This window comes from Eucalyptus grandis, chromosome 4 (assembly GCF_016545825.1).
Source record: "Eucalyptus grandis isolate ANBG69807.140 chromosome 4, ASM1654582v1, whole genome shotgun sequence".
In the NCBI taxonomy this organism is placed as follows: Eukaryota; Viridiplantae; Streptophyta; class Magnoliopsida; order Myrtales; family Myrtaceae; genus Eucalyptus; species Eucalyptus grandis.
This window is the reverse complement of record NC_052615.1, coordinates 14,289,232-14,316,429: the sequence shown is the minus strand read 5'-3', so window position 1 is coordinate 14,316,429 and position 27,198 is coordinate 14,289,232. Positions and strand designations below refer to the sequence as shown.

The 27,198-nt window shown below is 42.8% G+C and overlaps 1 protein-coding gene across 2 annotated transcripts; it reads right to left on the bottom strand.

Annotated features, from left to right (window-relative positions):
- Positions 1-1,131: 1,131 nt before the first annotated feature.
- LOC104442776 (receptor-like serine/threonine-protein kinase SD1-8) lies at positions 1,132-4,658 on the bottom strand. 2 transcript variants are annotated; one of them, XM_039311355.1, is made up of 7 exons: positions 3,319-4,658; positions 2,945-3,115; positions 2,647-2,843; positions 2,344-2,554; positions 2,005-2,242; positions 1,770-1,920; positions 1,132-1,617 (listed from the first exon to the last, which is right to left on the bottom strand). In XM_039311355.1, exons 1-7 carry the CDS (start codon positions 4,610-4,612, stop codon positions 1,309-1,311), a joined length of 2,571 nt encoding a protein of 856 aa, XP_039167289.1. In that variant the 5' UTR covers positions 4,613-4,658; the 3' UTR covers positions 1,132-1,308. The 2 variants fall into 2 exon arrangements, with proteins under 2 accessions (XP_039167289.1, XP_039167290.1); XM_039311356.1 differs by having other exon boundaries at positions 2,945-3,106.
- Between the last annotated feature and the right edge of the window lie 22,540 nt (positions 4,659-27,198).

Here is a 27,198-nt window from a genome sequence, read left to right as displayed (position 1 = left end):
TAGAAATTGTTATGTATTGTCTTTTTAGTGTAATTTTTCATTTATTTGCTCACATATTGGTTATATTGCTTGTTTAGTTTGCATATTTAATTACATTGAATTGCACGTGTTTAATTTTGTTGCAATTAGAATCTTGATAGCTATGATTGTTACTTTAATAATTGATAGCTATCATTGTTAGTTTAATGATTGCGCACTTGCATGATCATCTCACATGTTATTGGATAAGTATAAAATCAATCCAAAATGCTTGCAAAAAATCATTTTGTTAAAATGAACAAGATTAGTACTGAAAGACCACTAATTAGTCAATTAGTGTAATCAAGTTCTCGACCATATATTGAATTGAGGTACACTTAGTTTCTAACCTTAACTGACCCCAATAGGCTAGTGGCGACTCCATTTATGTAAAATTTCTAAAAAAATATCCCAATTGCGACTCCATTTATGCAAAATTCCTAAAAAAAATATCCCAATGTCACGCTTGGGAGAGCTCGCACCTAATCATAGGCTTTAAGCCTTTTCTTTAGCTAATACCCTTAAATCTATTCTCTCCCCCGAGGGTAAGTCGCAACAAGGGTCTATTGCTACAAATGAAGAAGATGATCCTTGCTCTATATATCTTATGTATGATTCTGTGCAACGTCCAGTTCTCAGTTTCACCTAATAAAAAAAGAATCCAGTTCTTAGTTTCACCTAATAAAAAAGAGAAAAGAAAAGAAATTGGTCTGAGCTGGTCGAGAAATCATGATGGACTGAGTATAATCGATTACTTCAGCATTGAATTATAGTTGCAATTGCAAATAATGTCTCTAGTTTCTGTGAACTTCATCACATTGCTAGAGTCGCTATTTTGAATTGTATCGTGTCAATGTCCAAGACTTTTTCTTCGGACACATGATAAAATTTCTGCAATAGAAATTGATTCTATTTTAGAAATTGAGAAGTTAAAAATTTTAGTTTCTGATTTATTCTTCAAATTTATTTTTGGAATAAAAATCTATTACAGAAATAGAAAAATCAAATTGCGTTACCAAATGGATTTCTATTCTGAAGAACAGAGAAATAGAGAAATGAAAATTTTATCGTGCACGCCCATATAGACCAATGAACTTCATGTCTGGACCAAAATTGGCAAAACCGTCTCCTCTCTCCCCAACAATAAATACAAAAGAAATTTTTGAAAATCAAAGTATACTAAATAAAAAAATTTGAGCAAAAGGAAGGATTGAGAAAACATATATATGAATAGAAATCTCTGGAGTTTCAGATGTACAAATGTATTAGACGGGGGTATGACAATTATCTTTATCTGGCATCAGGCATTGTGACTGTAACTTGGTTCACAGTGCATGTCCCGTCATGCTTGCTTGATGATGAATCCGTCTCTATAGCCCTTCCTAAGCGGAAGCCGGGAATTTTAGGGTGTGGCATCGTTGGGTTTTCGCTGCTCAGCATCAAAACCACGGACAACATGACTGGCCTATCATTTGCACGCTCTTGGACACACAAAAGGCCGACTTGGATGCATCTCAGTACTTCATTCATCGAGTATGCATCCCCCACTGCTGAATCCAGTAGCTCCAAGCCCTTACCTTCTTTCCAAAACTTCCATGACTGCAATTAACAAGACAACGTTCAGTTATATGTAGTTACGGGACAAAAAAAAGAAACGCTTCACTAGCAATGTCAATCATATGGCATATATATGAAGTTCTGTTTCAGATAACTATTCATCTTTCGATGGATGAACATCTGTCCATACTTACATGCTCAAGAAGGTTCCGTTCGTCGTTCGGATAATAGAATCCCCTGTTCTTTTTACCACTTATAATCTCCAAGACCAACACGCCAAAGCTGAACACATCAGACTTCTCTGAAAATAGTCCATCCATGGCATATTCCGGGGCCATGTACCCACTGCGGTTTTAAGCAAAATGGAATTAGTGCAATTTCAGAAATGTAATCTTGGAATGTGTTAAATCAATGTTCCATGGTACTTACTATGTGCCAACAACTCTCTTCGTATTCGCCTCGACCTGATCTCTGCCAAAAATCCTAGCCATGCCAAAGTCCGAGATTTTGGGGTTCAACTCCCCGTCGAGCAAGATGTTGCTTGCTTTGAGATCCCTGTGTATGATTCTGAATCTGGAGTCCTGATGAAGATAAAGAAGACCTCGAGCGATCCCGCAAATAATGTTAAACCGCCGCTCCCAATTTAACATGGAGCTATTGGTTTTACCTGTAGAGACTAGTCAGTGACCATCCTGAAACCGAAACTTGAACATTTTCGGTCCATTTTGACAACATGAAAAATGAAGAAGAGTAATTCCAGGAACGTACTAAATAGAACCGAATCCAGACTCTTATGCTCCATGTACTCGTAGATTAGGATCTTCTCGTCCATCTCGACACAGCAGCCGATAAGTCGCACGAGATTTCGGTGTTGAAGCCGAGCAATCAATTGAACCTCGTTCTTGAATTCTTCCACTCCCTGCCCGGAATTCTTCGAGAGCCTTTTGACCGCCACTACTGGGCCTTCTTCAATCCTACCCTGAAACACAAAGAAACAAATGAAGCTCTTGAGATGCTTCCTACATTGACATTTATCTAGCCACATTTGTCTTTTGGAAAAGGAGCACTCACCTGGTAAACAGAGCCAAAGCCGCCTTGCCCAAGCTTGTTTTCGTCACTAAAGTTCTTGGTTGCCAAAGCAATGGCGTTGAAAGCGAACAATGGTAACTCTAGCACCTCCGGCTTGTTTTCCCCCGTATAGTCTCTCTTACTCGAGCTCACTACTTCATTTAACAGAAAATCTTGGCCTTGGCTTCTCTCACGAGCTCCTGGTCACGCGAAGAAGCAGTCATCATCATCAAAATAGTAATTTCTACTGCACTCCGATTCATTTAATACAAGTTATTGGTAAGTAAGACACTAGAATTACCTTGCTGTTCGGTGTTTCTTATATGTGAATTCAGCGAAGTCTTCCTCTTCCACATGAGGAAGGCAGTGAATGCTAACAACAGAACGCTGCCACCAGCAGCAATGCCGACTATTGCTAATGTTCCGAGTCCGTTGCTCGAACTATTTTGAGTGACAAGTCCGCCTAAAGCCACTAATACATCAAAATAAATTCGGAACAATACGAATTAGACCTTATATTTGATATAGAGCATTTTAGAGATCTCCTTCAACCGGATAAACTGAAAATCACATACCACGCAGGATCAAGTAATCACGATGATTCAACGAGCAACATGGAGGAAATCAAGACAACAGGGAATGTAAGGGAGAGATTGAAGGAACACAAGGACTCACCGATGTCAGAAGCAGATAGCTTGACGTAGAAATCCTGCCCGCCCCCGACATAATGCCTCATGTCCAACAGATCGCCAAACCACATCACGCAGCCTGCCTCGCCGTTGCTGATGTTCGCGCTCGAGTAGCCGGTGCAGGAGCAATTCTTGGCGCAGCCCTTCTGACAATCGTCGAGGCTCATCTCCATGTCCACGATCGTGTTGCTGCTCTCTGGCAGCTTCATCCCCTTGAATAGCAAGAACCCGTCGCTCGAGCAGTTCAGGTCGGTCCTCCTCACGCACCCGGCCGACCCGTCTCTCAAGTTCCATGCCTGCAGGTTCTTGGGGCTGAACCCCGGGGTGCAGTTGCAGACCGGGGAGGCATTGTTGTCGCAAATCCCGTAAGGACCACACTCGCTGAAGTGGTCACACTGGTCTTTCGGGGCTTCCCAGAACATGCTCCAGGACTTGCTGTCCTCGACCCAAGTGAACCTCTGGAGGGTCCCTGTCGAGTTCATGGTCAGCCTCGAGATTATGTTCGGGGTGTTCAGCTCGAAGGAGTAGTACACTTGCTGTTGATTGGAGACAAAGGTGAAGTCGATGGCGCTGGAGGATTGCATCTCCGGGACCCCGCTGAACCGAATCCCGTTCCAGGGGCCGCTCCGGTATAGCTTCGTGCTCTTGTCCCAGAGAAAAATTTCCGGGTATCCATGGTAATCGATTTGGAAAGAGAAATCCCCTGAGGACGGGTCTTGCGGGGTCTTCCAAGAATTCAAGAACCTGTTGAGGCCCCGGGTCAAGTCCCACCCTAGCTTCATCTCGGACAATAGGGTGTCCGTGGGAAAATCGAAGCTCTGCCACAGGTAGTTGCTGTTGCTCTCGTCACCCGCTTCTCTGATGACGAGATTGCCATTGTCTAGGAGCCGCGCGACAGGGTTCACCGGGCTCGAATTGGCCCTGGTTTGGTTGGACGACCAGAGGATGGTCTTGTTCGCCTGATCAAGAATGACCACGTTGTTTCCCTTGTCCCCAATCTTGAACACGGCCGAGGACGAGTTCGCGACGGGGGTGTCCCTGTTGGCCACCCAGACGTACGTCCTGTCCGGGATGTTCTTGTACCAGATGCCCACGTAGTAGTGGGCGTTGTCCAGCGTGAAGAACCCGAGCTGGAAGACGTCATTGGCGGAGGCAAGGGTCTGGTCGCTGGCGATCAATCCGTTCACGGCGATGGTGTCTATGGAGGTGGTGTTGGCGGTGAAGAAGGTGACGATGGCAAGGAAAGTGAAGCAGGAATAGAGAGCCGCGGCTCCACTCATTCTCCACTAACAGCTTGATGGAAATCGGGAGTGACCATCTTATGTGAACAACCAATGGATTGATATAAAGTTGCCCCACGCCAAGCAGAGCCAAATGTGGGAAGTACATGGAGAGAGAGGTATGGCGGATGGCCCTCTCATGTTTGTCTCCTACTTTGTCTCTCTATGTAGAAGATTCAATATATATCAGATAAATTCCAAGTGTCATTTTTGTTTGCTTGTGACTCTGGCCGCTCTCTCACTTAGAATTACGTTCTCACTTGACACGGAAAAAATTCCTTGGGCATCGCATATCTTCCTTGATTCTTGCTTTACGCAATCCGACAATGGCGACATTGGAAAAGTAGTTTGCTGAAATTGTCGCTCTGCATGTAACTTTCGTAACAGCTAGAGTTTTGTATTTATGAAACCAGCACGAGCTTTCTGTAGCTTGGACACTTATGTACAAGCCATTTCGAATAACAACATGAATGTCCATCGCTCTTGGGTCGGTCGTTGTACTGACGGAGTCAATGGGGAATAAAGCAAAGTGTCTGGGCCCATTTCGTGTTGTTCGTGGCTCACGAGTCATTTTATTTCTTCAATAGAAAATTATGAACAGGACCTAACAATCACAAGAACGAATTACAAGCACGACTTTCGTTTTTTCTTATGGTTATAGATGAACGTTGAACGAAAAAGTCATGGATGGAGGCCACCAGCGAAATCTTCAAGAATAGAAAAGTACCCACTAATTTAGACTATGGTTATATCAAGTCATTCGTTAAATAATGTAGTTCATCCATATAAAAATAACATATAGTTGAACTGTCTAACGTCATCATTGTAACATTCCAAGTTTGGCGATGGGGGAGTAACTGTTAAGTTACATACAAGCAAATAGACGCTCCCAAACAAGTTGTGTGGTTTGTCAACGTACTCCTGGTCTTTACAATCACTTTAGCATGCCATTTGATTTTTATACAATATATGAATTATTGCCGGGTCCGTAGAGTTTTTTTTTTTTTTGGGTCAAAAGATAGCTTACTATTGCTTAATTAAAGAGGAGTCTTACATAGAGCAGATGGGGAAATATCTGCACATAAAATATTCCAAAGTGGAAAAGGAAGGGAAACTAGCCAATTACGTGGTAGGGACTGTTGACGATGTTTTGTTGCTATCCAATCCGCTGCTTCGTTCATTTGGCGTGGACAACAGGTCAACAAAATATTTGGGCTTCTACTGAGCCCATTGCGGCACCTCTGCACTAACTCCTTTAGATTCCAAGCTGTTTCCGTCCGGCCCATAATCATGTCCACGACAGAGGAGCTATCACTTTCAATAATCCACTTCCCTGTTCGAGTTCGTGCAGCTTGCACTTGAGAAGACTTGACTTCGTGCGTATAGGAGATCCCGTGTAAGATTGCCTGGGCTTCCGCTTCACTTGCCAATGAAACCCTAATCGTTGCAGCGAAGCCCTCGAGAAGTCTTCCCTCCCGATCGCGAACAAGACCCGCCGCGGATCCGAGAAAATCACTGGGACACCACGCCGGGTCCGTAGAGTTGGAATGGTAGGAAGAAAGGCAGATCAATTTAGAACTTGGCCCCCACTATATTCTAATTTTGTGCGCCTAATCAACAACCATCGGCCTTTTTCTTTTTTGTGGTTGCCTTCGATGTGGTTTCTTCAATGCTTCATTTTAAATCATATTCTTTCTTAGTCAATCAACTGATCTGATTGTGCCCTTAATTTAATGTATGTATATACGTATGTTATAATAAAGCATCCATCCAGGTTGAATTCCTACTGTATGTGCCAAACCTTGGTGACATCATTCCAACCATGAACCGACAGACATGTTTGGAAGTTACTGCAAACGTCATCCTTTTTTGGCTCCATCTGCCGAACCAAATCGACGGTAATTCCATATCGAGAGCCCATCAAGAACGGGCAAAGGGAAAGAAAAGATGATAAAGAAAATGAAAGCAAGTTAGGAGCATCTCTTGCTTTTCACGCTTGTAGTTTGAAGATGTCAGGAAAGTTTTTTTTTTTTTTTCCTTTTCTTCTTCTTTTGGACAGCAGCTGGGCAGGCTAGCCTCACCTATCACAGGCATGGCTTGGTGAGGGTTGGCCTCACCTAAGCCAAGGCAGCCTTGCTGGCACTACTTTTGCCCAGACGTTGCCCTCGCCTAGGTGAGGGCCACCTTCGCCAGATTTGGCAAGGGAAGCCCTTGTAGAAGCTTACCCTCACTTGACCATGCCTTACTTGTGGCAAGTGAGATCAGCTAGCCATCGGCAAAAGGAAGATGAATTTTCATTTTTTAAAAGAAAGATAAAATAATTTTTTTTAAAAAAACATAAAAATTCAAAAAATAGTAAAATACTATTAAAATTGTTTATGTCGGCGTTGACCATATGACATTGCTAATGTCCACCTTAGTGATATTTGGCCAAAATTGGCTAGATAGACTCAATTGACAAAAAGTAAAAAAAAAAAAATTTAAGACTAAATTGGTAAAAGTACAATAAATTTATGATTTTTTTTTTGACAATTTTCTTCTCCGTGTATGTGCAAGACCTTGATGATATCATTCCAACCATAAATTGACAGTCATGTTTGGAAGTTGTTTAGAATGTCATGTTTTTTTTAATCTTTATCTGCCGGACCAAATTGACGGCAATTACATGTCTAGAGCCCATCAAGAACGAGGGAGGAGAAAGAAAAAGACGTTAAAGAATGCATGAAGAGTTGCCTCTCTTGACCTCTTCAAACTACAAGCGTTAAAGAAAAGAGATGCTCCTATCTTGCTTTCTTTTTTTTTAATGACCACCATCCAATTTTTTTTTTCGGCCCTATTTTCACCCTCATTTTGGTCAAGAAGCTTATTTTTTCAGTTAATTGACCGAAATACCTCCCTCCCCTCCCTCCCTCCCTCCCTCCCTCTTCAAATTGTTAGAAACATTGAAAAGTTTAATTTGTTAGAAGTATATTCAAATGTTAAATATGTTTATATGTAAGTCAAAATTGACCATCCTATATAGCATTGCTAATGTCCACCTTAGTGATATCTAGCCAATTAACTGATCGAAATACCTCCCTCCCCCCTCCCTCCCTCCCTCCCTCCCTCTTCAAATTGTTAGAAACATTGAAAAGTTTAATTTGTTAGAAGTATATTCAAATGTTAAATATGTTTATATGTAAGTCAAAATTGACCATCCTATATGGCATTGCTAATGTCCACCTTAGTGATATCTGGCCAAAATTGGCCAGATAGACTCAATTGACAAAAAAAAAATTAAAAATTAAAACTCAATTGGTAAAAGTACAATAGATTATGACTCTTTTTTTCTTTTTTTGGGACAATTTTCTTCTCCGTGTATGTGCAAGATCTTGATGATATCATTCCAACCATAAATTGACAATCATGTTTGGAAGTTGTTCAGAATGTCATGCTTTTTTTATCTTTATTTGCTGGACCAAATTGACGACAATTACATGTCTAGAGCCCATCAAGAACGAGGGAGGAGAAAGAAAAAGACGTTAAAGAATGCATGAAGAGTTGCCTCTCTTGACCTCTTCAAACTACAAGCGTTAAAGAAAAGAGATGCTCCTATCTTGCTTTCATTTTTTTAAGGACCACCGTCCAATTTTTTTTTCTGGCCCCATTTTCACCCACATTTTGGTCAAGAAGCTTATTTTTTTTTTTTTTCAGTTAATTGACCGAAATACCTCCCTCCCTCCCTCCCTCTTCAAATTGTTAGAAACATTGAAAAGTTTAATTTGTTAGAAGTATATTCAAATATTAAATATGTTTATACGTAAGTCAAAATTGACCATCCTATATGGCATTGCTAATGTCCACCTTAGTGATATCTGGTCAAAATTGGCTAGATAGACACAATTGACAAAAAGTAAAAGATAAAATAAAAAAGTACAATAGATTTATGACTTTTTTTTTTTTTTTTACAATTTTCTTCTTTGTGTATGTGCAAGACCTTGATGATATATCATTCCAACCATAATTGACAATCATGTTTGGAAGTTGTTCAGAATGTCATGCTTTTTTTATCTTTATCTGCCGGACCAAATTGATGACAATTACATGTCTAGAGCCCATCAAGAACGGGGCAGGAGAAATAAAAAGATGTTAAAGAATGCATGAAGAGTTGCCTCTCTTGACCTCTTCAAACTACAAGAGTTAAAGAAAAGAGATGCTCCTATCTTGCTTTCATTTTTTTAAGGACCATCATCCAATTTTTTTTTCGGCCCTATTTTGACCCTCATTTTGGTCAAGAAGCTTATTTTTTAGTTAGTTGACCGAAATACCTCCCTCCCTCCCTCCCTCTTCAAATTGTTAGAAATATTGAAAAGTTTAATTTGTTAGAAGTATATTCAAATGTTAAATATGTTTATATGTAAGTCAAAATTGACCATCCTATATGGCATTGCTAATGTCCACCTTAGTGATATCTGGTCAAAATTGACTAAATAGACTCAATTGACAAAAAGTAAAAATAAATTAAGATTCCATTGGTAAAAGTACAATAGATTTATGACCTTTTTTTCTTTTTTTGACAATTTTCTTCTATGTGTATGTGCAAGACTTTGATGATATCATTCCAACCATAATTGACAATCGTGTTTGGAAGTTGTTCAGAATGTCATGCTTTTTTTTATCTTTATCTGCCGGACCAAATTGACGACAATTTCATGTCTAGAGCCCATCAAGAGCGGGGGAGGAGAAAGAAAAAGACGTTAAAGAATGCATGAAGAGTTGCCTCTTGTTGGGAATTACTGATCCCGAAAACCGGATTCGACACTAAATCGAACCCCTAAAATGAATGCGTAAGCGAAGCCCGGGAAAACACGTATCACCGATTGTAAAGCACACCACGGATTCGAGCGTACCTTGTTAGCCATAGATTAAACACTAATTGCCGAATATTGAGGAAGAAATTCTAATCCGATGAATGCCAATTTGCCTTGAAGGGAAGACGACGTCGCCGTAAGCGTTTTTCTTCTTTTTGGAGGGAGAGTGGGAGAGAACGTACGTTGGAATTGTGCCAAAAAGGTGTCTTCTCTCTCTCTCTCCTCCCTTTTATACCTTCCCCCATCCACGGGCCTTATTCCCGTGGGCCGGGCTTTTTGGGCCCAACTTGGGTGGACGGGCCTTAAGCCCATCTCATAAATCCATCATCTCCCACTCGCATACATGGTGGTCCAAAACCAACATGGGCGGACAGGCCCTACTCATCCCTATCGAGAAAAATCCATCATAGACTCTCACTTAACATGATGGGCGAACAGAATCCTCTTTTCCTCTCTTCAACATTCATACCGGTGAATAATCCGTGCGACCAAAGATACTTTGAGAGCTCGTTGCCATACATCTGTTAGGAATATATAGCAGCTCATAATGGGCATCACACTCCTGAGTAGATTTAGTATGCAGTACCCTAGATCAATTGATCACATTTATATCTCTCTTGATCTCTTTTAAACAATGATATATATATATATATTGTATTCACAATTATGATTGTCCCAAAGACAGTCATAATTGGTTAACCGGTGAATACAAAACTACAATGTGATTCTCCAAATTCGATCTTCCTCTTCCCTTCAAACTCTCAATTTCGGTTCACTTGCTTTTCTAGAAATGTCCCATTAGATCGAATCACTCATGACCATTGGCAACATCCTAAGATAGCAAACACTAAATAGAAATCTTGAGAATAAGTAAGAGTCATGAGAGGACTAAGAAATTGAGGAACTCTCTTCCTCAAGAGTCTCACACGACATAAAAGTTGAGATCAAACTTTTGCCACTCTTATTGGTCGTCTCATGCATACGTAGTGTGACATCCAGAATTTTCAGTATTGTTTTCTATTAAATTAATCGGGCATTTCATTGACGTGTCATAGGGTTGTTCCGGGCGATCACTCTCGAGATAACTAGACTAGCTGGGTATGCCATTAAAGAATATTAAAGGCAATAGACTTGAGAATTCGACCAGGAAACGGCTTACCGACCGTGTTCATCTTTAGAGGTCATTACTTGCACAGTAAAGATCGAATTGAGATCGAGAGATAGGTTGGTTCGGCGAGATGTGTGGCCGATCGTGGGTGACTCCACTAAATTGGAAAATTCTCGTCGGACCAGGCACTAATTTGATTTTACGTCGTTTTGGTACCTGTGTTGGTAATCGAGCCCTCGAGATTTTCACGACAATTGAGAGTCGCCAATGTGTCGAGTGGGTTCATTGTGGCTCGAAGAAAATCGACCACGAGTCAATTGCCCTAAAAAGTTAGAAAACTACCCGGTAGTCTAGGTCACACTAAAAGCACGCCGGAGTGAAATTAACCGTCGATTTGAGCCAGATTTCAGAAATCGAAAGTTCAGTGATGTCACAAGCTATTTTAGGAACGTCAATTCGGTCTCAGAAGATTTTTCGGAAGTCCCGAGATTTTTACGGAAATTGGGTTCGGACGTCGTGGAAGTTTGGCCGAGAAGTTCGGATTGGCTAAATTAATGGGAAATTTGACTTTCGGGTTGAGCCGTTGTGTGTCGGGGAATTATAGAAAATCATTTGGGATTTTTCTACGTCAAAATCGGACCCCAATTTGGAGAGAATGGTTGTCTGAAGTTAAGCCATCTCTCCCAAATTCGCGACCCCCACCTACCACAACCTTCGACCACCTTTGGCCAGTGTTAGAAAGGGTGTTTTGATGGCATTGAAGGCGCCAAGTATTAATACATGGCTAAGAATGGCTTTAGGAAGATATTTTGCTAAATATCCAAGCAAGTGGAGCCCAACTCTTCCTCATCCATTCCTCTCTATCTTCGCACGTCTCCCTCAGCCAGTGCTCACAGCATTCGTCGACCTCTCCTACTGCTGCTTTTGTCTTGCTTTCATTTTCATCCGAAGAGGCACCGCCTGCAATTCCTCGATCGTTTGCTGCTTCTTCCGTCCGTCCATGATCGAAGCCGCACGTCACCGAGCCATCTTCCCTCGCGTCTTCAGCCCATCTCAGCCGTGCGATTGGTCAACTGCAGCGCTCATTGAAGACCATCAAAGCTGCCTTCTTCCGTTCGCTTTTCTAGCAGCGTGTTTTCGGCCCATGTTCCACGAAGCTACTCCCTCTCCGCACGTTCGCGCCACTTGTCCAAGCACCGCGGTTCTTCGGTCAACAGCAGCAAGTTTTCTCCCATTTTGTTGACCACCGAGCGAAGCCGAAGCAGCCCTGTCCGCGTGGTCTTCAGCTGTTGCTTCATGCGGCCTCGACGTCCAGCTCCAGCATCCCTCGGTCAACACCTGCAAGAACGAAGCAGTTGGTTGACCGTTTGAAGCCACTCCTCCGTCCGCCAGCGAGGCCACGATCTACCGAAGCTCCACCGGGTGCAGACGTCTTCAGCCACGCGTCTCCACCGAATCAAACTCACGCGGTCAACCGTGGAAGACCACAGCAAGCGCCGAAACCATTTTGTTGACTGAAGCCCCTCACCGCTTCGTGCGTCCAACGAAGCAGCGTCCGCGAGCAGCTTCCGTCTTCAATCTTCTCCAGCACGTTGGCCCAGCGAAGCCAGCAATCTCGGATCAAATTTTCAGTCTTCAAGCCCAGCGAATTTTAGTCTAGCTGGGCCCAATCACCCAGCAGCTCAGCCACTTCAGTTCAAGTTGCAGCCCAGTAATTTGAGGCCCAATTCAGCAGAATTTTATTGAGGCCCATCTCCTGCAGTCTTCAAGCCCAGTCCAATCCAAGTGAAGTAATTAGTCCAGCCCAGTTCAGCAGCCCATCAACTGAAATTGCAAGCCCAAATTCCAGCAAAGAAATTTGAAGCCCAAGTGAAGTCAGCCCAGAAATTTCAGCAGGCCCAATTCAATTTGGGTCTGGCCCAAAAGCAAGAAACAAATCTCAGTTGGGCTGAGATTTGTTGGGCTAAGCTTAAGGCCCGGTCCAAGTACGCGGTGTCGTCGAAAGTCCGATTTCGGCCGCCGTCGCGTCGCCGTCGCGGTGTTCCGATACCCGCTTTTGATCAAGTGAGTTTTACTCACTAATGCTTTATTAGTTTGCTAAATTCGTTTAGGGGTTGGTTAGATTTAATTAAATGCAATTAGGTGGTTAGATTAGTTTAGATCAATTAAATTAGAGACTTAATGATGCATGTTAGGTGGTTAGAAATAGACATTAGCAAGTAGGCATGCCATGTTATTTATGGAACGAGTCTCGGAAATTTTCCGGGTTCGTATCGGCTTCCAATTAGGCTATAACGGGCCAAGTTGGATTTATTGCATTTATTTAATATTTTCCGTAATTATTTAATTATTTATTTATTTTCCGGAAATTGGTGGGATAGCCGACGACCGAAATTTTGTGCTGATTCCAATGGTACTCTCTGTTTATTTATTCGAGGATCAGATTGTGAAATTTCAGTGAAATTGGTGAATATGAGAATTTGTCCCAAAATTAGAAAATGTCGGTACTTGAAGGGAAAGTAACTGTGTGAGGTTGTGAGTTGGATTAATTATTGCAGGTGTGGGGCCGTGATGCCACCAAGTTAAGCACATTTGCCGAGAGTGGGGCCGTGATGCCACCAAGTTAAGAACATTTGCCGAGGTGGGGCCGTGATGCCACCAAGTTGAGAAAATTGCCGGTGGGGCCGTGATGCCACCAAGTTAAGAACATTTGCCGGGTGGGGCCGTGATGCCACCAAGTTGAGAAAATTGCCGGTGGGGCCGTGATGCCACCAAGTTGAGAAAATTGCCAGGTGGGGCCGTGATGCCACCAAGTCTAGAAAATTTGCCGAGTGGGGCCGTGATTCCACTAAAAATAAATTATGCCTATAGGGTCGTGATTCGAGTCAAGAATGAAGAGTCGGGATGTCATGTGATATTTTGATGACATGTAATCGACTGAGTCGATTGATCGTTAAGTCGATCTGATTGATTGGATGCTATGATTGGCAGTATTTATTATTTGAACTGACTTGCAGGAAGGAAACTGAGGCCAAGGTAAGTCCTCTAACCCATGATGTGCTTAGGCAGCCCTCAAGGCGTATTTTCTTACTAATCGGGTCTTAGGGGGTAGAACTCGCTGAGACGTGGTCTCATTGGTTATTGAATAACCATTTCAGGACCCTGAGGAGAAGCTAAGGAAGAGGAACCTCAAGGGGAGAAAGACTTTTGAAGGAGAAGAAGATCCAGAGAGGGATCTTGAATATAACCCGGATGTGGATTGAGATCCCATCCCTTTTGTGAACCCTGTCTTGGTATAGATAGGTGTGAGACTTTTATGCTGTAAATAGTATTGTAAATATACTATGAGTGGTCTTTGTTAATGAAAGTGTGGTTGTGAATTTCAATATGAAAAATATGGCCTGCTTTCCTATCCCATTGTTTTATTGTCTGGGGATTTATAACTGCTTCCGCATGTGCTTAATAAAAATAAAGGGTCGGCGATACATAGTCCTGGGATATCGCATTATAAAATCGACCAAGTAGAAGGATGTGCGCGAGTCCGAGGATCGGGGCGTGACATTCCCTTTTTGTGGTATCAGAGCCAGGTTAAGATTGGAGTGATAAGGAGCGTTGACCATGGGATAGTTAATAGGAAAGGCCTTTAAATTCATGCTGTTGCATGTCTGTGTTAGCTGAGTGCTAAAATTGTTTGTTATTTGAATCGCTCCGCTTCTAATTCAGTGTTGAATTGGAAGTAGGTGTCAGTTCTTTAAAGCGACACTATGAGCGATCAGGAGCCGAGGACTCCTGCAAAGAGGGCCAGTAGGGCCGTGACTCGGGGCAGAGCGCCGACTAGAGTCGGTACCCGAGGAGGCCGTGGTCGAGCGCCAGCACAGGCTAGCGCGAGTGGAATGATTCCACCGGTTGTAGAGGCTAGAGTAGCACCACCTCCTGTTGGTGCTGGGGTAGCAGCCCCGGGTGAGCAAGGGACTGTCGGAATAAACCAGGCTCTAGATGCTATGCGGGAGATAATGGGGCAACAGGCCCGAGATCGATCGCCGCCTTTTCGCCATTGTTGGAGCCGCCGCCCTTTGCCGCCAATGCTTTAATTCGCTGCTGCACTGCCGCCGCACCTTTGCCGCGCGGCTCAAGTGAAGGTCCACCGGAATAGTGGTCGGGAGCAGACCAATTCATCGATTGGTAGAACAATTTCTGAAGTTGAATCCGCCTCGGTTAGGGATCGGAGACCCTGAAGCTGCTGCTTCATGGATCAAGAAATTGGAGAAAGCTTTCGCACTGCTAATGTGCAATGAGACTGAAAAGGTACTACTTGCAACTTACCAGCTGGATGGAGTTGCGGATACTTGGTGGAAGACAACCAGAGAAACCATATTCCCAGAAGGCGTTGTTCCAGAGTGGAACACCTTTCGAGAAGCTTTTAATGTTAAATATTTCTCGAAGCGCCAAAGAGGTGAAGATGGCGAGAATTCCAACGTCTTCGCCGGGGTTCCCTAACGTCGATCAATATGAGGCGAAGTTCGCTGAACTTTCGCAGTATGCTCCTGAATTAATTGCGAATCCAGTAAACCGAGCGAGGAGGTTTAGAGAAGGATTCAAGCCAGACTTAAGAAGTACATTGGTTTCCCTGAACCTGAGAACTTACAATGACCTTTATGAGAGAGCCCAGATGATCGAGAGAGATCAGAATGAGAGAGCCGCCTCATCTGGGTCACGGTTTAATTCCAGCAGAGATGCAATACGACATGGAAAGAGGCCCATGGTTGGAGGAAGATTCCAGATTCCACCCAATAGAAAGAGTGGAATTAGCAAGTTTGGGCCTAACCAGAATGGAGTATGTCGCTTTGGTGTGGAAGGCGACACGGATCCGCCCCATGCCAATCTAGGCCGGGCACTTGTTTTGAGTGTGGCCAGCTGGGTCACATGGCCAGGAATTGTCCGAAAAGGATGAGAGGACAACCACAGTTACCGCCGCCACCACCGAGAGGACAGATAAGAGGGTATGCCCCTCAGAATGTGCCGCAAGGAGGACAGCAGAGACCTCCAACTCAAGGCACTGTGTATGCAATTACACAAGGTCAAGCAGAAGCTGCGCCTAACGTGATAACAGGTATGGTTTCGCTCAACGACCAACCTGCTTATGCTTTGTTTGATCCGGGAGCAACTCACTCATTTATTGCTGAACAGTATGTTAAGTTGATAGGAGTCAGTCCTATATTATTGGAGTCGGCAATGTGCATATCTACACCCTTGAAAGATAAAGTTATTACTGCTTTGGGTTGTTTGGGGTGCAAGTTAGTGATTGGTGAGCGAGAGGGGAAAATAGATCTTTTAGTCCTAGCCATGTATGACTTTGATTTAATAATTGGCATGGACTGGCTCACCAAGAAAAGAGCTAAAATGGACTGTTATCGTAAAACGATTCAGTTTGACCCGATAGAAAGTGAGAGCTTCGAGTTTGTAGGAAGTCAGGGAGGACCCTCGATTGTCCTAATCTCGTCGCAAGAGACAACTCGTCTGTTAGACGAGGGTTGTCAAGGTTACCTGGCAACTGTCGTAGATACGACAGTTGAGGAGCTGAAAGTGGAAGACATTCCAGTAGTTCAAGAATTTCCAGATGTTTTCCCAAAGGAATTGCCAGGTCTACCGCTAGAAAGAGAGATTGAATTTGTGATTGAACTAGCACCGGGGACAGAGCCGATCTCAAAGGCACCGTACAGAATGGCATTGACAGGTGAAAGAATTGAAAGTACAGATGCAGGAATTATTAGACAAAGGATTTATTCGTCCTAGCGCATCACCTTGGGGAGCGCCAGTTTTGTTTGTAAAGAAGAAAGATGGTTCATTGCGGTTGTGCATTGATTATAGACAACTCAACCAAGTGACCATTAAGAATAAGTATCCACTCCCAAGGATTGATGATATGTTCGATCAGTTACAAGGAGCATCAATATTCTCGAAGATTGATTTGAGAACGGGATATCATCAGCTGAGAATTAAGAAAGAGGATATTCCTAAGTCAGCATTTCGTACTCGGTATGGTCACTATGAGTTCACAGTGATGCCATTCGGGTTGACGAATGCTCCAGCTGCCTTCATGGATATGATGAATCGAATATTCAAGGAATATCTAGATCAGTTTGTGATCGTGTTCATTGATGATATCTTGGTCTATTCGAGAAGTGATGAAGAGCATGAGAATCATCTGAGATTAGTGCTCCAGACTTTAAGGACGCATCAGTTGTATGCTAAGTTTAGCAAATGCGAGTTTTGGTTGACTCGTGTCGCGTTCTTAGGTCATGTGATTTCCGGAGAAGGAATCTCCGTCGACCCGAGCAAGATAGAAGCCGTAATCAATTGGCAGAGACCGACATCGGTGACGAAATCGAAGTTTTCGGGATTGGCGAGTTATTACAGACGGTTTGTAGAAGGTTTCTCAGCGTTAGCATCGCCTCTAACTAAGCTCACGAAGAAAGACGAGAAGTTCATATGGACAGACAAGTGCGAGCGTAGTTTTCAAGAGCTGAAGGAAAAGCTGACTACCGCACCGGTACTGACAATTCCATCGGGTCCTGGAGGATTCGAAATCTATAGTGATGCGTCATTTAAGGGGTTGGGTTGCGTGCTGATGCAACATGGTAGGGTTGTTGCGTACGCCTCCCGTCAGTTGAGACCTCATGAATTGAACTATCCGACGCATGACTTAGAGCTCGCCGCAATTATCTTTGCCCTGAAGATTTGGAGACATTACTTGTGCGGGGAAAAGTTTCAAATCTTCACGGACCATCAAAGTCTCAAGTATTTATTCTCTCAAAAGGAGTTGAACATGAGACGGCGCGAGATGGATGGAACCGCTAAAAGACTACGCGTGACATTTTGTATCACCCAGGAAAGGCGAACAAGGTCGCCGATGCTTTGAGTCGAAAGTCTTCAGTGGCTCATATACTGATTAAGGAGTGGAACTTAATCGAGAGAGCTCGGGATTTGGTTTTCAAATTTGAGGTAGGCCACCTCTCGAGTTTTATGGCCACCCTTAGAATTGAACCAGATGTCCAAGTCAGAATTAAACAACTTCAACCGATGACCCGGATGTACAAAGAATTCTTCGGGAAGACGCAGAAAAGAAAGGCTGATTTTCAGATTTCGATGACGGGACACTAAGATTCCAAGGACGATTGGTTGTACTGACGATGTAGAGCTTAGAGAAGAAATTTTATCTCGAAGCACATCGTAGCGATTCTGCATTCATCCTGGAAGCACTAAGATGTATCAGAATCTGCGTCAACACTATTGGTGGTCAGGTATGAAGGCGGATATCGCCAAACATGTGGCCAAGTGTTTGACATGTCAACAAGTAAAAGCTCAGCATTGCAAGCCGGGAGGACTCCTGCAACCTCTCGCGATTCCAGAATGGAAATGGGAGCATATCACGATGGATTTCGTGACTGGACTACCAAGGAGTCAGAGAGGGAATGATTCGATCTGGGTAGTAGTCGACAGATTGACAAAGTCGGCTCACTTCATTGCAGTTCGAAAGGACCTCAGCTTGGATAGGCACGCAGACCTATATGTGCGCCAAGTAGTTCGAAGGCATGGAGTGCCGGTTACGATAACATCTGATAGAGATCCGAGATTTACTGCTGCTTTTTGGAAGAGCTTGCAGAGTGCTCTTGGTACAAAGCTCAAAAGACAAGACGGCATATCATCCTCGGACGGATGGCGGTCCGAGAGGACAATTCAGACCCTCGAGGACATGCGAGAGCGTGTGTTATAGACTTCAAAGGAAGTTGGGAAGATCGGCTTCATCGGTAGAATTCGCCTACAATAACGGTTATCGGCGAGTATTCAGATGGCTCCATTTGAAGCATTGTATGGCAGAGCGTGCAGAACACCAGTATGTTGGGATGAAGTCGGGGAAAGAAAGATAACAGGCCCAGAGTTGGTTCAGCAGTCGGTAGATGCCGTGCGGTGATCGAGACAGATTAAAGACAGCGCGAAAGCGGCAGAAAAGTTATGCGAGATAAGCGTCGAAGGTCTTTGGAATTCCAAGTTGGTGATCACGTTTTTGAAGGTGTCACCAATGAGGGGAACTTCGCGCTTTGGTAAGAAAGGCAAGGCGAGTCCGAGGTACGTAGGTCCGTTTGAGATTCTTGAGAGAATCGGGACCTTAGCGTATCGTCTTGCGTTGCCGCCAAGATTGGCGCAAGTGCATGACGTCTTTCACGTGTCGATGTTGAGGAAGTATGAGCCTGACCCGACCCACGTACTCAATTTTGAAGAATTGGACGTGGATGACCGTGTGTCATACGTTGAAAGACCGGTCCAGATTGTTGATCGCAAAGAGCAAGTTCTGCGTACAAAGACTATTCCCTTGGTCAAAGTGGTCTGGCAACACCACGGTACAGAAGGAGCGACATGGGAGACTGAGGAGTCAATGAGAGAGTTGTACCCCCACCTTTTTGATCAAGTCTTGTAAGGTTTAAATTTCGAGGACGAAATTTTTATAAGAGGGGAAGAGTTGTGACATCCAGAATTTTCAGTATTGTTTTCTATTAAATTAATCGGGCATTTCATTGACGTGTCATAGGGTTGTTCTCAGAGCCGATCACTCTCGAGATAACTAGACTAGCTGGGTATGCCATTAAAGAATATTAAGGCAATAGACTTGAGAATTCGACCGGGAAACGGCTTCTCGACCGTGTTCATCTTTAGAGGTCATTCGCACGGTAAAGATCGAATTGAGATCGAGATAGGTTGGTTCGGCGAGATGTGTGGCCGATCGTGGGTGACTCCACTAAATTGGAAAATTCTCGTCGACCGGCACTAATTTGATTTTACGTCGTTTTGGTACCCTGTGTTGGTAATCGAGCCCTCGAGATTTTCACGACATTGAGAGTCGCCAATGTGTCGAGTGGGTTCATTGTGGCTCGAAGAAAATCGACCACGAGTCAATTGCCCTAAAAAGTTCGAAAACTACCCGGTAGTCTAGGTCACACTAAAAGCACGCCGGAGTGAAATTAACCGTCGATTTGAGCCGATTTCAGAAATCGAAAGTTCAGTGATGTCACAAGCTATTTTAGGAACGTCAATTCGGTCTCAGAAGATTTTTCGGAAGTCCCGAGATTTTTACGGAAATTGGGTTCGGACGTCGTGGAAGTTTGGCCGAAGTTCGGATTGGCTAAATTAATGGGAAATTTGACTTTCGGGTTGAGCCGTTGTGTGTCGGGGAATTATAGAAAATCATTTGGGATTTTTCTACGTCAAAATTGGACCTCAATTTGGAGAGAATGGTTGTGCAAGTTAAGCCATCTCTCCCAAATTCGTGTACCCCCACCTAGCCACAACCTTTGGACCACTTGGTCTTCTAGAAGAGGGTGTTTTGATGGCCTATTGAAGGCCAAGTATTAATACATGGCTAAGAATGGCTTTAGGAAGATATTTTGCTAAATATCCAAGCAAGTGGAGCCCAACTCTTCCTCATCCATTCCTCTCTATCTTCGCACGTCTCCCTCAGCCAGTGCTCACAGCATTCGTCGACCTCTCCTACTGCTGCTTTTGTCTTGCTTTCATTTTCATCCGAAGAGGCACCGCCTGCAATTCCTCGATCGTTTGCTGCTTCTTCCGTCCGTCCATGATCGAAGCCGCACGTCACCGAGCCATCTTCCCTCGCGTCTTCAGCCCATCTCAGCCGTGCGATTGGTCAACTGCAGCGCTCATTGAAGACCATCAAAGCTGCCTTCTTCCGTTCGCTTTTCTAGCAGCGTGTTTTCGGCCCATGTTCCACGAAGCTACTCCCTCTCCGCACGTTCGCGCCACTTGTCCAAGCACCGCGGTTCTTCGGTCAACAGCAGCAAGTTTTCTCCCATTTTGTTGACCACCGAGCGAAGCCGAAGCAGCCCTGTCCGCGTGGTCTTCAGCTGTTGCTTCATGCGGCCTCGACGTCCAGCTCCAGCATCCCTCGGTCAACACCTGCAAGAACGAAGCAGTTGGTTGACCGTTTGAAGCCACTCCTCCGTCCGCCAGCGAGGCCACGATCTACCGAAGCTCCACCGGGTGCAGACGTCTTCAGCCACGCGTCTCCACCGAATCAAACTCACGCGGTCAACCGTGGAAGACCACAGCAAGCGCCGAAACCATTTTGTTGACTGAAGCTCCTCACCGCTTCGTGCGTCCAGCGGAGCAACGTCCGCGAGCAGCTTCCGTCGTCAATCTTCTCCAGCACGTTGGCCCAGCGAAGCCAGCAATCTCGGATCAAATTTTCAGTCTTCAAGCCCAGCGAATTTTAGTCTAGCTGGGCCCAATCACCCAGCAGCTCAGCCACTTCAGTTCAAGTTGCAGCCCAGTAATTTGAGGCCCAATTCAGCAGAATTTTATTGAGGCCCATCTCCTGCAGTCTTCAAGCCCAGTCCAATCCAAGTGAAGTAATTAGTCCAGCCCAGTTCAGCAGCCCATCAACTGAAATTGCAAGCCCAAATTCCAGCAAAGAAATTTGAAGCCCAAGTGAAGTCAGCCCAGAAATTTCAGCAGGCCCAATTCAATTTGGGTCTGGCCCAAAAGCAAGAAACAAATCTCAGTTGGGCTGAGATTTGTTGGGCTAAGCTTAAGGCCCGGTCCAAGTACGCCGGTGTCGTCGAAAGTCCGATTTCGGCCGCCGTCGCGTCGCCGTCGCGGTGTTCCGATACCCGCTTTTGATCAAGTGAGTTTTACTCACTAATGCTTTATTAGTTTGCTAAATTCGTTTAGGGGTTGGTTAGATTTAATTAAATGCAATTAGGTGGTTAGATTAGTTTAGATCAATTAAATTAGAGACTTAATGATGCATGTTAGGTGGTTAGAAATAGACATTAGCAAGTAGGCATGCCATGTTATTTATGGAACGAGTCTCGGAAATTTTCCGGGTTCGTATCGGCTTCCAATTAGGCTATAACGGGCCAAGTTGGATTTATTGCATTTATTTAATATTTTCCGTAATTATTTAATTATTTATTTATTTTCCGGAAATTAGGCTGGGATAGCCGACGACCGAAATTTTGTGCTGATTCCAATGGTACTCTGTTTATTTATTCGAGGATCAGATTGTGAAATTTCAGTGAAATTGGTGAATATGAGAATTTGTCCCAAAATTAGAAAATGTCGGTACTTGAAGGGAAAGTAACTGTGTGAGGTTGTGAGTTGGATTAATTATTGCCAGGTGGGGCCGTGATGCCACCAAGTTAAGCACATTTGCCAGGTGGGGCCGTGATGCCACCAAGTTAAGAACATTTGCCAGGTGGGGCCGTGATGCCACCAAGTTGAGAAAATTGCCAGGTGGGGCCGTGATGCCACCAAGTTAAGAACATTTGCCAGGTGGGGCCGTGATGCCACCAAGTTGAGAAAATTGCCAGGTGGGGCCGTGATGCCACCAAGTTGAGAAAATTGCCAGGTGGGGCCGTGATGCCACCAAGTCTAGAAAATTTGCCGAGTGGGGCCGTGATTCCACTAAAAATAAATTATGCCTATAGGGTCGTGATTCAGAGTCAAGAATGAAGAGTCGGGATGTCTATGTGATATTTTGATGACATGTAATCGACTGAGTCGATTGATCGTTAAGTCGATCTGATTGATTGGATGCTATGATTGGCAGTATTTATTATTTGAACTGACTTGCAGGAAGGAAACTGAGGCCAAGGTAAGTCCTCTAACCCATGATGTGCTTAGGCAGCCCTCAAGGCGTATTTTCTTACTAATCGGGTCTTAGGGGGTAGAACTCGCTGAGACGTGGTCTCATTGGTTATTGAATAACCATTTCAGGACCCTGAGGAGAAGCTAAGGAAGAGGAACCTCAAGGGGAGAAAGACTTTTGAAGGAGAAGAAGATCCAGAGAGGGATCTTGAATATAACCCGGATGTGGATTGAGATCCCATCCCTTTTGTGAACCCTGTCTTGGTATAGATAGGTGTGAGACTTTTATGCTGTAAATAGTATTGTAAATATACTATGAGTGGTGCTGTTAATGAAAGTGTGGTTGTGAATTTCAATATGAAAAATATGGCCTGCTTTCCTATCCCATTGTTTTATTGTCTGGGGATTTATAACTGCTTCCGCATGTGCTTAATAAAAATAAAGGGTCGGCGATACATAGTCCTGGGATATCGCATTATAAAATCGACCAAGTAGAAGGATGTGCGCGAGTCCGAGGATCGGGGCGTGACACGTAGTATGAAATACGTATTACGGTATTAACTCCTTTCCCATGGAACGTATGTCTACACCTTTCAATACCGTACAGATGATAGTTCAGACATACCCAATGTCTAACTTGAGTTCACGTATCTACTCTTTTACAAAAATCATCAGAACTCACATCTAGCATCATAGACAGATAAAATAAAATATGTGGGGTATTTTACTCTCGAACATAGTAAGTATTATGTCCTCATCTTAACACCTAGTTAAGGCGACATACGTGTTTTAAGCTTGAGCTCTCGATTATCACCTAGATAATAAGCTTAAAAACAGTCTCATCTCTATTTATCACACAGTAAATAGAGGCGATTACCCGTGTGAGTGAGCTCATCTCATATCTGTCCGACATACTTCTCTTAACTTAAAGTAATGCACTGAGCATTAAGATGCATAAAGATCAAACAAAGATTCATAGGCATTAATGATGAAAACACAAATTCATCAAATGTGAACTCTTAGGGAAATTACAATATTCAGTACATCATCCTCTACGCAATCCTAGAGATTTCACATGACCACAAAACACATCTTTAGGTATTGGCTTTGTTATAGGATCTGCTACCATTCTATGCATAGTATGTACTCTAAGTTCACATCCTTTCGTGCAACCATATCCTTGACAAAATTATACTTTGTATCTATATGTTTGGTCTTGCCATGATATTTGGATCTTTAGTGTACACTTTTGCTGCTTAATTATCATAGTTAACTAATAACAAATCTGCAGCACTTCCAATAACACCTAAATGATCCAATAATCTCTTAAGTCAAACATCTTCTTATACTGCTGCTGATAATGCCACGAACTCAGTTTCCATCGTGGACAAGGCTATACACTTTTGTTTCTTACTGCTCCAACATATGGTGCCATTATTCGGTAAGAGAACAAACCCAGAGGTAGATTTCCTTTCATTTAAATCTCCTCCCCGATCAACATCAAAATAGCCTTAGAGTTGCAGATCCTTTCTTTAATGACTCATCATATAATCAGCAGTCCCTTTTAGATACCTTAGTATTCTCTTAACGGCTTTCCAATGTGCTTGACCTGGATTGGATTGGTATCTGCTCACCATTCCAACTGCAAAACATATGTCATGTCTTGTACACATCATAGCGTACATAAAGCTTCTAACAGCACTAGCATAAGGAACATGTTTCATTTGTTCCTTCTCTTGTGGAGTCCTTGGACATAGTCTATGGCTCAATCCTTCACCTTTTGCAATAGGAGTGTCTATGGGTTTACAATCCCATATCCTTCAATTCAAAATTGGAAGACAACCAACTTTTGACAGTATTAACAAACTCCATATTGTTTCCGACAATTAGTATATCATCAACATATAATGATATGATCACAAATTGATCTTAGGATCTTTTGATATATACACAATGATCCTTATCTATCATTGTAAAGTCATATCCCATTATGGCATTATGAAAACGTATATACCATTGTCTTGATGATCATTTGAAGACCATATATCGACCTCAAAAGTCGACATACTTTTTCTTCTTGGCCTTTCACTATGAAACCAGCAGGTTGTTCCATATGTATTTCTTTCTCTAATTCTCCATTGAGGAAAAATAGTCTTTACATCCATTTGATGTAACTCAAGATCTAGACTAGCCACTATTGCTAGAATAATGTGAATCGAGGTAAATCTCAGTACAGGAGAAAACGTATCTTCATAATCAATTCATTCCTGTTGATTATACCCCTTCGCTACAAGGCGAGCCTTATGCCTTTCAATCGAGCCATCAGCCTTTCGCTTTATTTTGAGAACCCATTTGTTCCCAATAGCTGCGTCCTTTTGGCGATCAACCAGTTCCCGGACTTGGTTTGATTTCATTGACTCCATTTCCTCTTCCATTGCATTAATCCATTTTTCCTTACTAGGGCAATTCAGAGCCTCATTAATATTTCTTGGCTCATCCTCATCTTGTGGAGCAATTATAAAAGTTTCCCCTTCAATCTCAAAACGTTGACAGAGAATACTTTGGCGACTTGTTCGCTATATGGGAGATTGTACACTTAGCACATCATTTCCCAATATGCTCCCACTCGGATTAGATAATGATGATATCATTTCATCATGTGGTTGTAATTGAGAATGAGTTGAATTCAATTCATCACTTCTCATATTACTCCCACTTGGATGAACTCCATTAATATCATTATCTTGATCCAAGGTTTCAAATAGGAAGTAATCTTCCCTTATTTCGCCCTTCTTAGGAAATTCATCCACTAAGAATGTGACATCCCGTGATTCAAAATTCAGTTATTCTCCCACTTTCCTGCTCACCTATGAACACATACCCTTTCGAGTATTCGGAGTATCTCATTAAAATACTCTACTTTTATCTAGGACTCAATTTCCCAAACTTGTGAGAGAACATATGAGTATAGGTAGCATAACCCCATGGCTTAAGTAAACTTAAGTCCGGTTTCTACCTATCCATAACTCATATGGAGTGGAACTAACTGATTTGGAAGGCACCCGGTTAAGTATTTAGGCAGCGAGTTAACAACGCATCACTTCAAAAAAAAAAGTGATATGTAAGTTAGCATACGCCATCATGGACCTAACCATTTCCGGTAGGGTTCTGTTTCTTCTCCGCAACACCATTTTGTTGAGGAGTATATGGAATAGACAATTGTATTTCTATTCCTTTTCACCACATAATTTTCTGAACTCATCAGATAAATATTATCGACCTCGATCGGATCTAAATACTTTTATTTTCTTGTCTAATTGATTTTCAACCAAGTTCATAAACCTTTTGAAACAACTTATGCTTCAGATTTATGAGAAATCAAATAGACACATCCAAATCGAGTATAATCATTTATTAAAAGTGATGAAGTAAATAGTCCCATGCCTTTCTCTCACATTCATTGAACCACAAACGTCATAATGGATTAAATGCAGAGGAACGTTAGCTCTTTTACCTTTTCCAAATGGTTTCCTTGTCGTTTTCCCTTCTAGGCAATGCTTACATATAGACAAATCGACTTATTCAATATTGCCCAACAAGCCCTCTTTGGCTAGTCTATTCATATGTTGTTGGCCAATATGACCAAGTCTAGCATGCCACACATTCACATCATTATCACATGAAGTAAAAGACGTGAAACAAGGGAATAACATATTGACATCACCACAGTCAACATTTAGTACAATAAAACCATTCAGTAAGTGACCACAACCATAGTAGTTTGTATCTAAACACAAATCTACACCTCTATTATGGAAGTTCATATAAAAACCAAGCTTGACCAACACCAAAACAGACACTTAAATTTCGACGAATCTCCAGAGCATATAGAACATCAAGATGCGTCCACCATGCATGTTCAATTGGCAGGTGCCAATCCCTTTAACTTCAGCTCTGGAGTTATTTCCAATATAGATCCACTTAGTTCCAATTGGTATCGTCGGAATTCCATGAAGGATCCTCTATCCTTTGCTACATGGTCTGTCGCTCCTGAATCTATATTCTACAAAGGATTGGATTTAGCCTATAATGCAGAACTTGACACATAAGCAAAGTTCTCAAATGTACAAGAGGTGTATGCCTTCTTTGGCTCACGACAGTCGCGAGTATAGTGACCTCTCTTGTCACAATTGTAACATTTCACCCTTGACATTTTCTTCACTTGAGGACGTTTTCCTCTCTTGTGTTGGTTAACTCTTGATTTCTTGCAATAAGGACTTGATCCTTTGCATTCCCACATATTGAACGAATCAATACGTTTGCGCTTCTAGCACAAAGCCCTTTCTGAGCTAGAACCAGCATTGAAAATATCTATTTTCGGCTCACATGCCGTCAAGCGGTCCTCTACCAGCTCAAGGTAGCGCACAACATCCTCAAGATCTTCCATAACACGGTCAAGAGCTTCTAGTGCTTCTTGCTTTTCCAGCACATATTGAATCTTCATATTCAATATTTCATAATTGTAGCCGTTCATATCAGCAATTACATTCTTAGTTGCTGAACCATCGTTCTGAACACATCAGACATACATGCACGAATAATTAATGCCTATCACTTATGCATCCCTATTTGCACAGACCCATCATATCAATGAATAATTTCAAGTAAGGTTTCGAGAATCAAAAGGTCACTACGTTTCCAATCATCCTCCAAAATCCTAACTTAAAATTATCATTAATATGATTGTCATATGCAAAATCAATTCTATGAAGCTACAAAAACTTCTAAACTACCCACAGCTAATTACCCACAGCAATCAGCAATTAACAGAAAGCAACAGATAATTTACATCCAATAAAATAATAATGCTTTCAACTAATACAACAATTTATTACACTAAGTAATATGTCCAAAAAGAAATATCAACATAGAAAAAAGATATTCACACTCAATAACATCCCAAACTA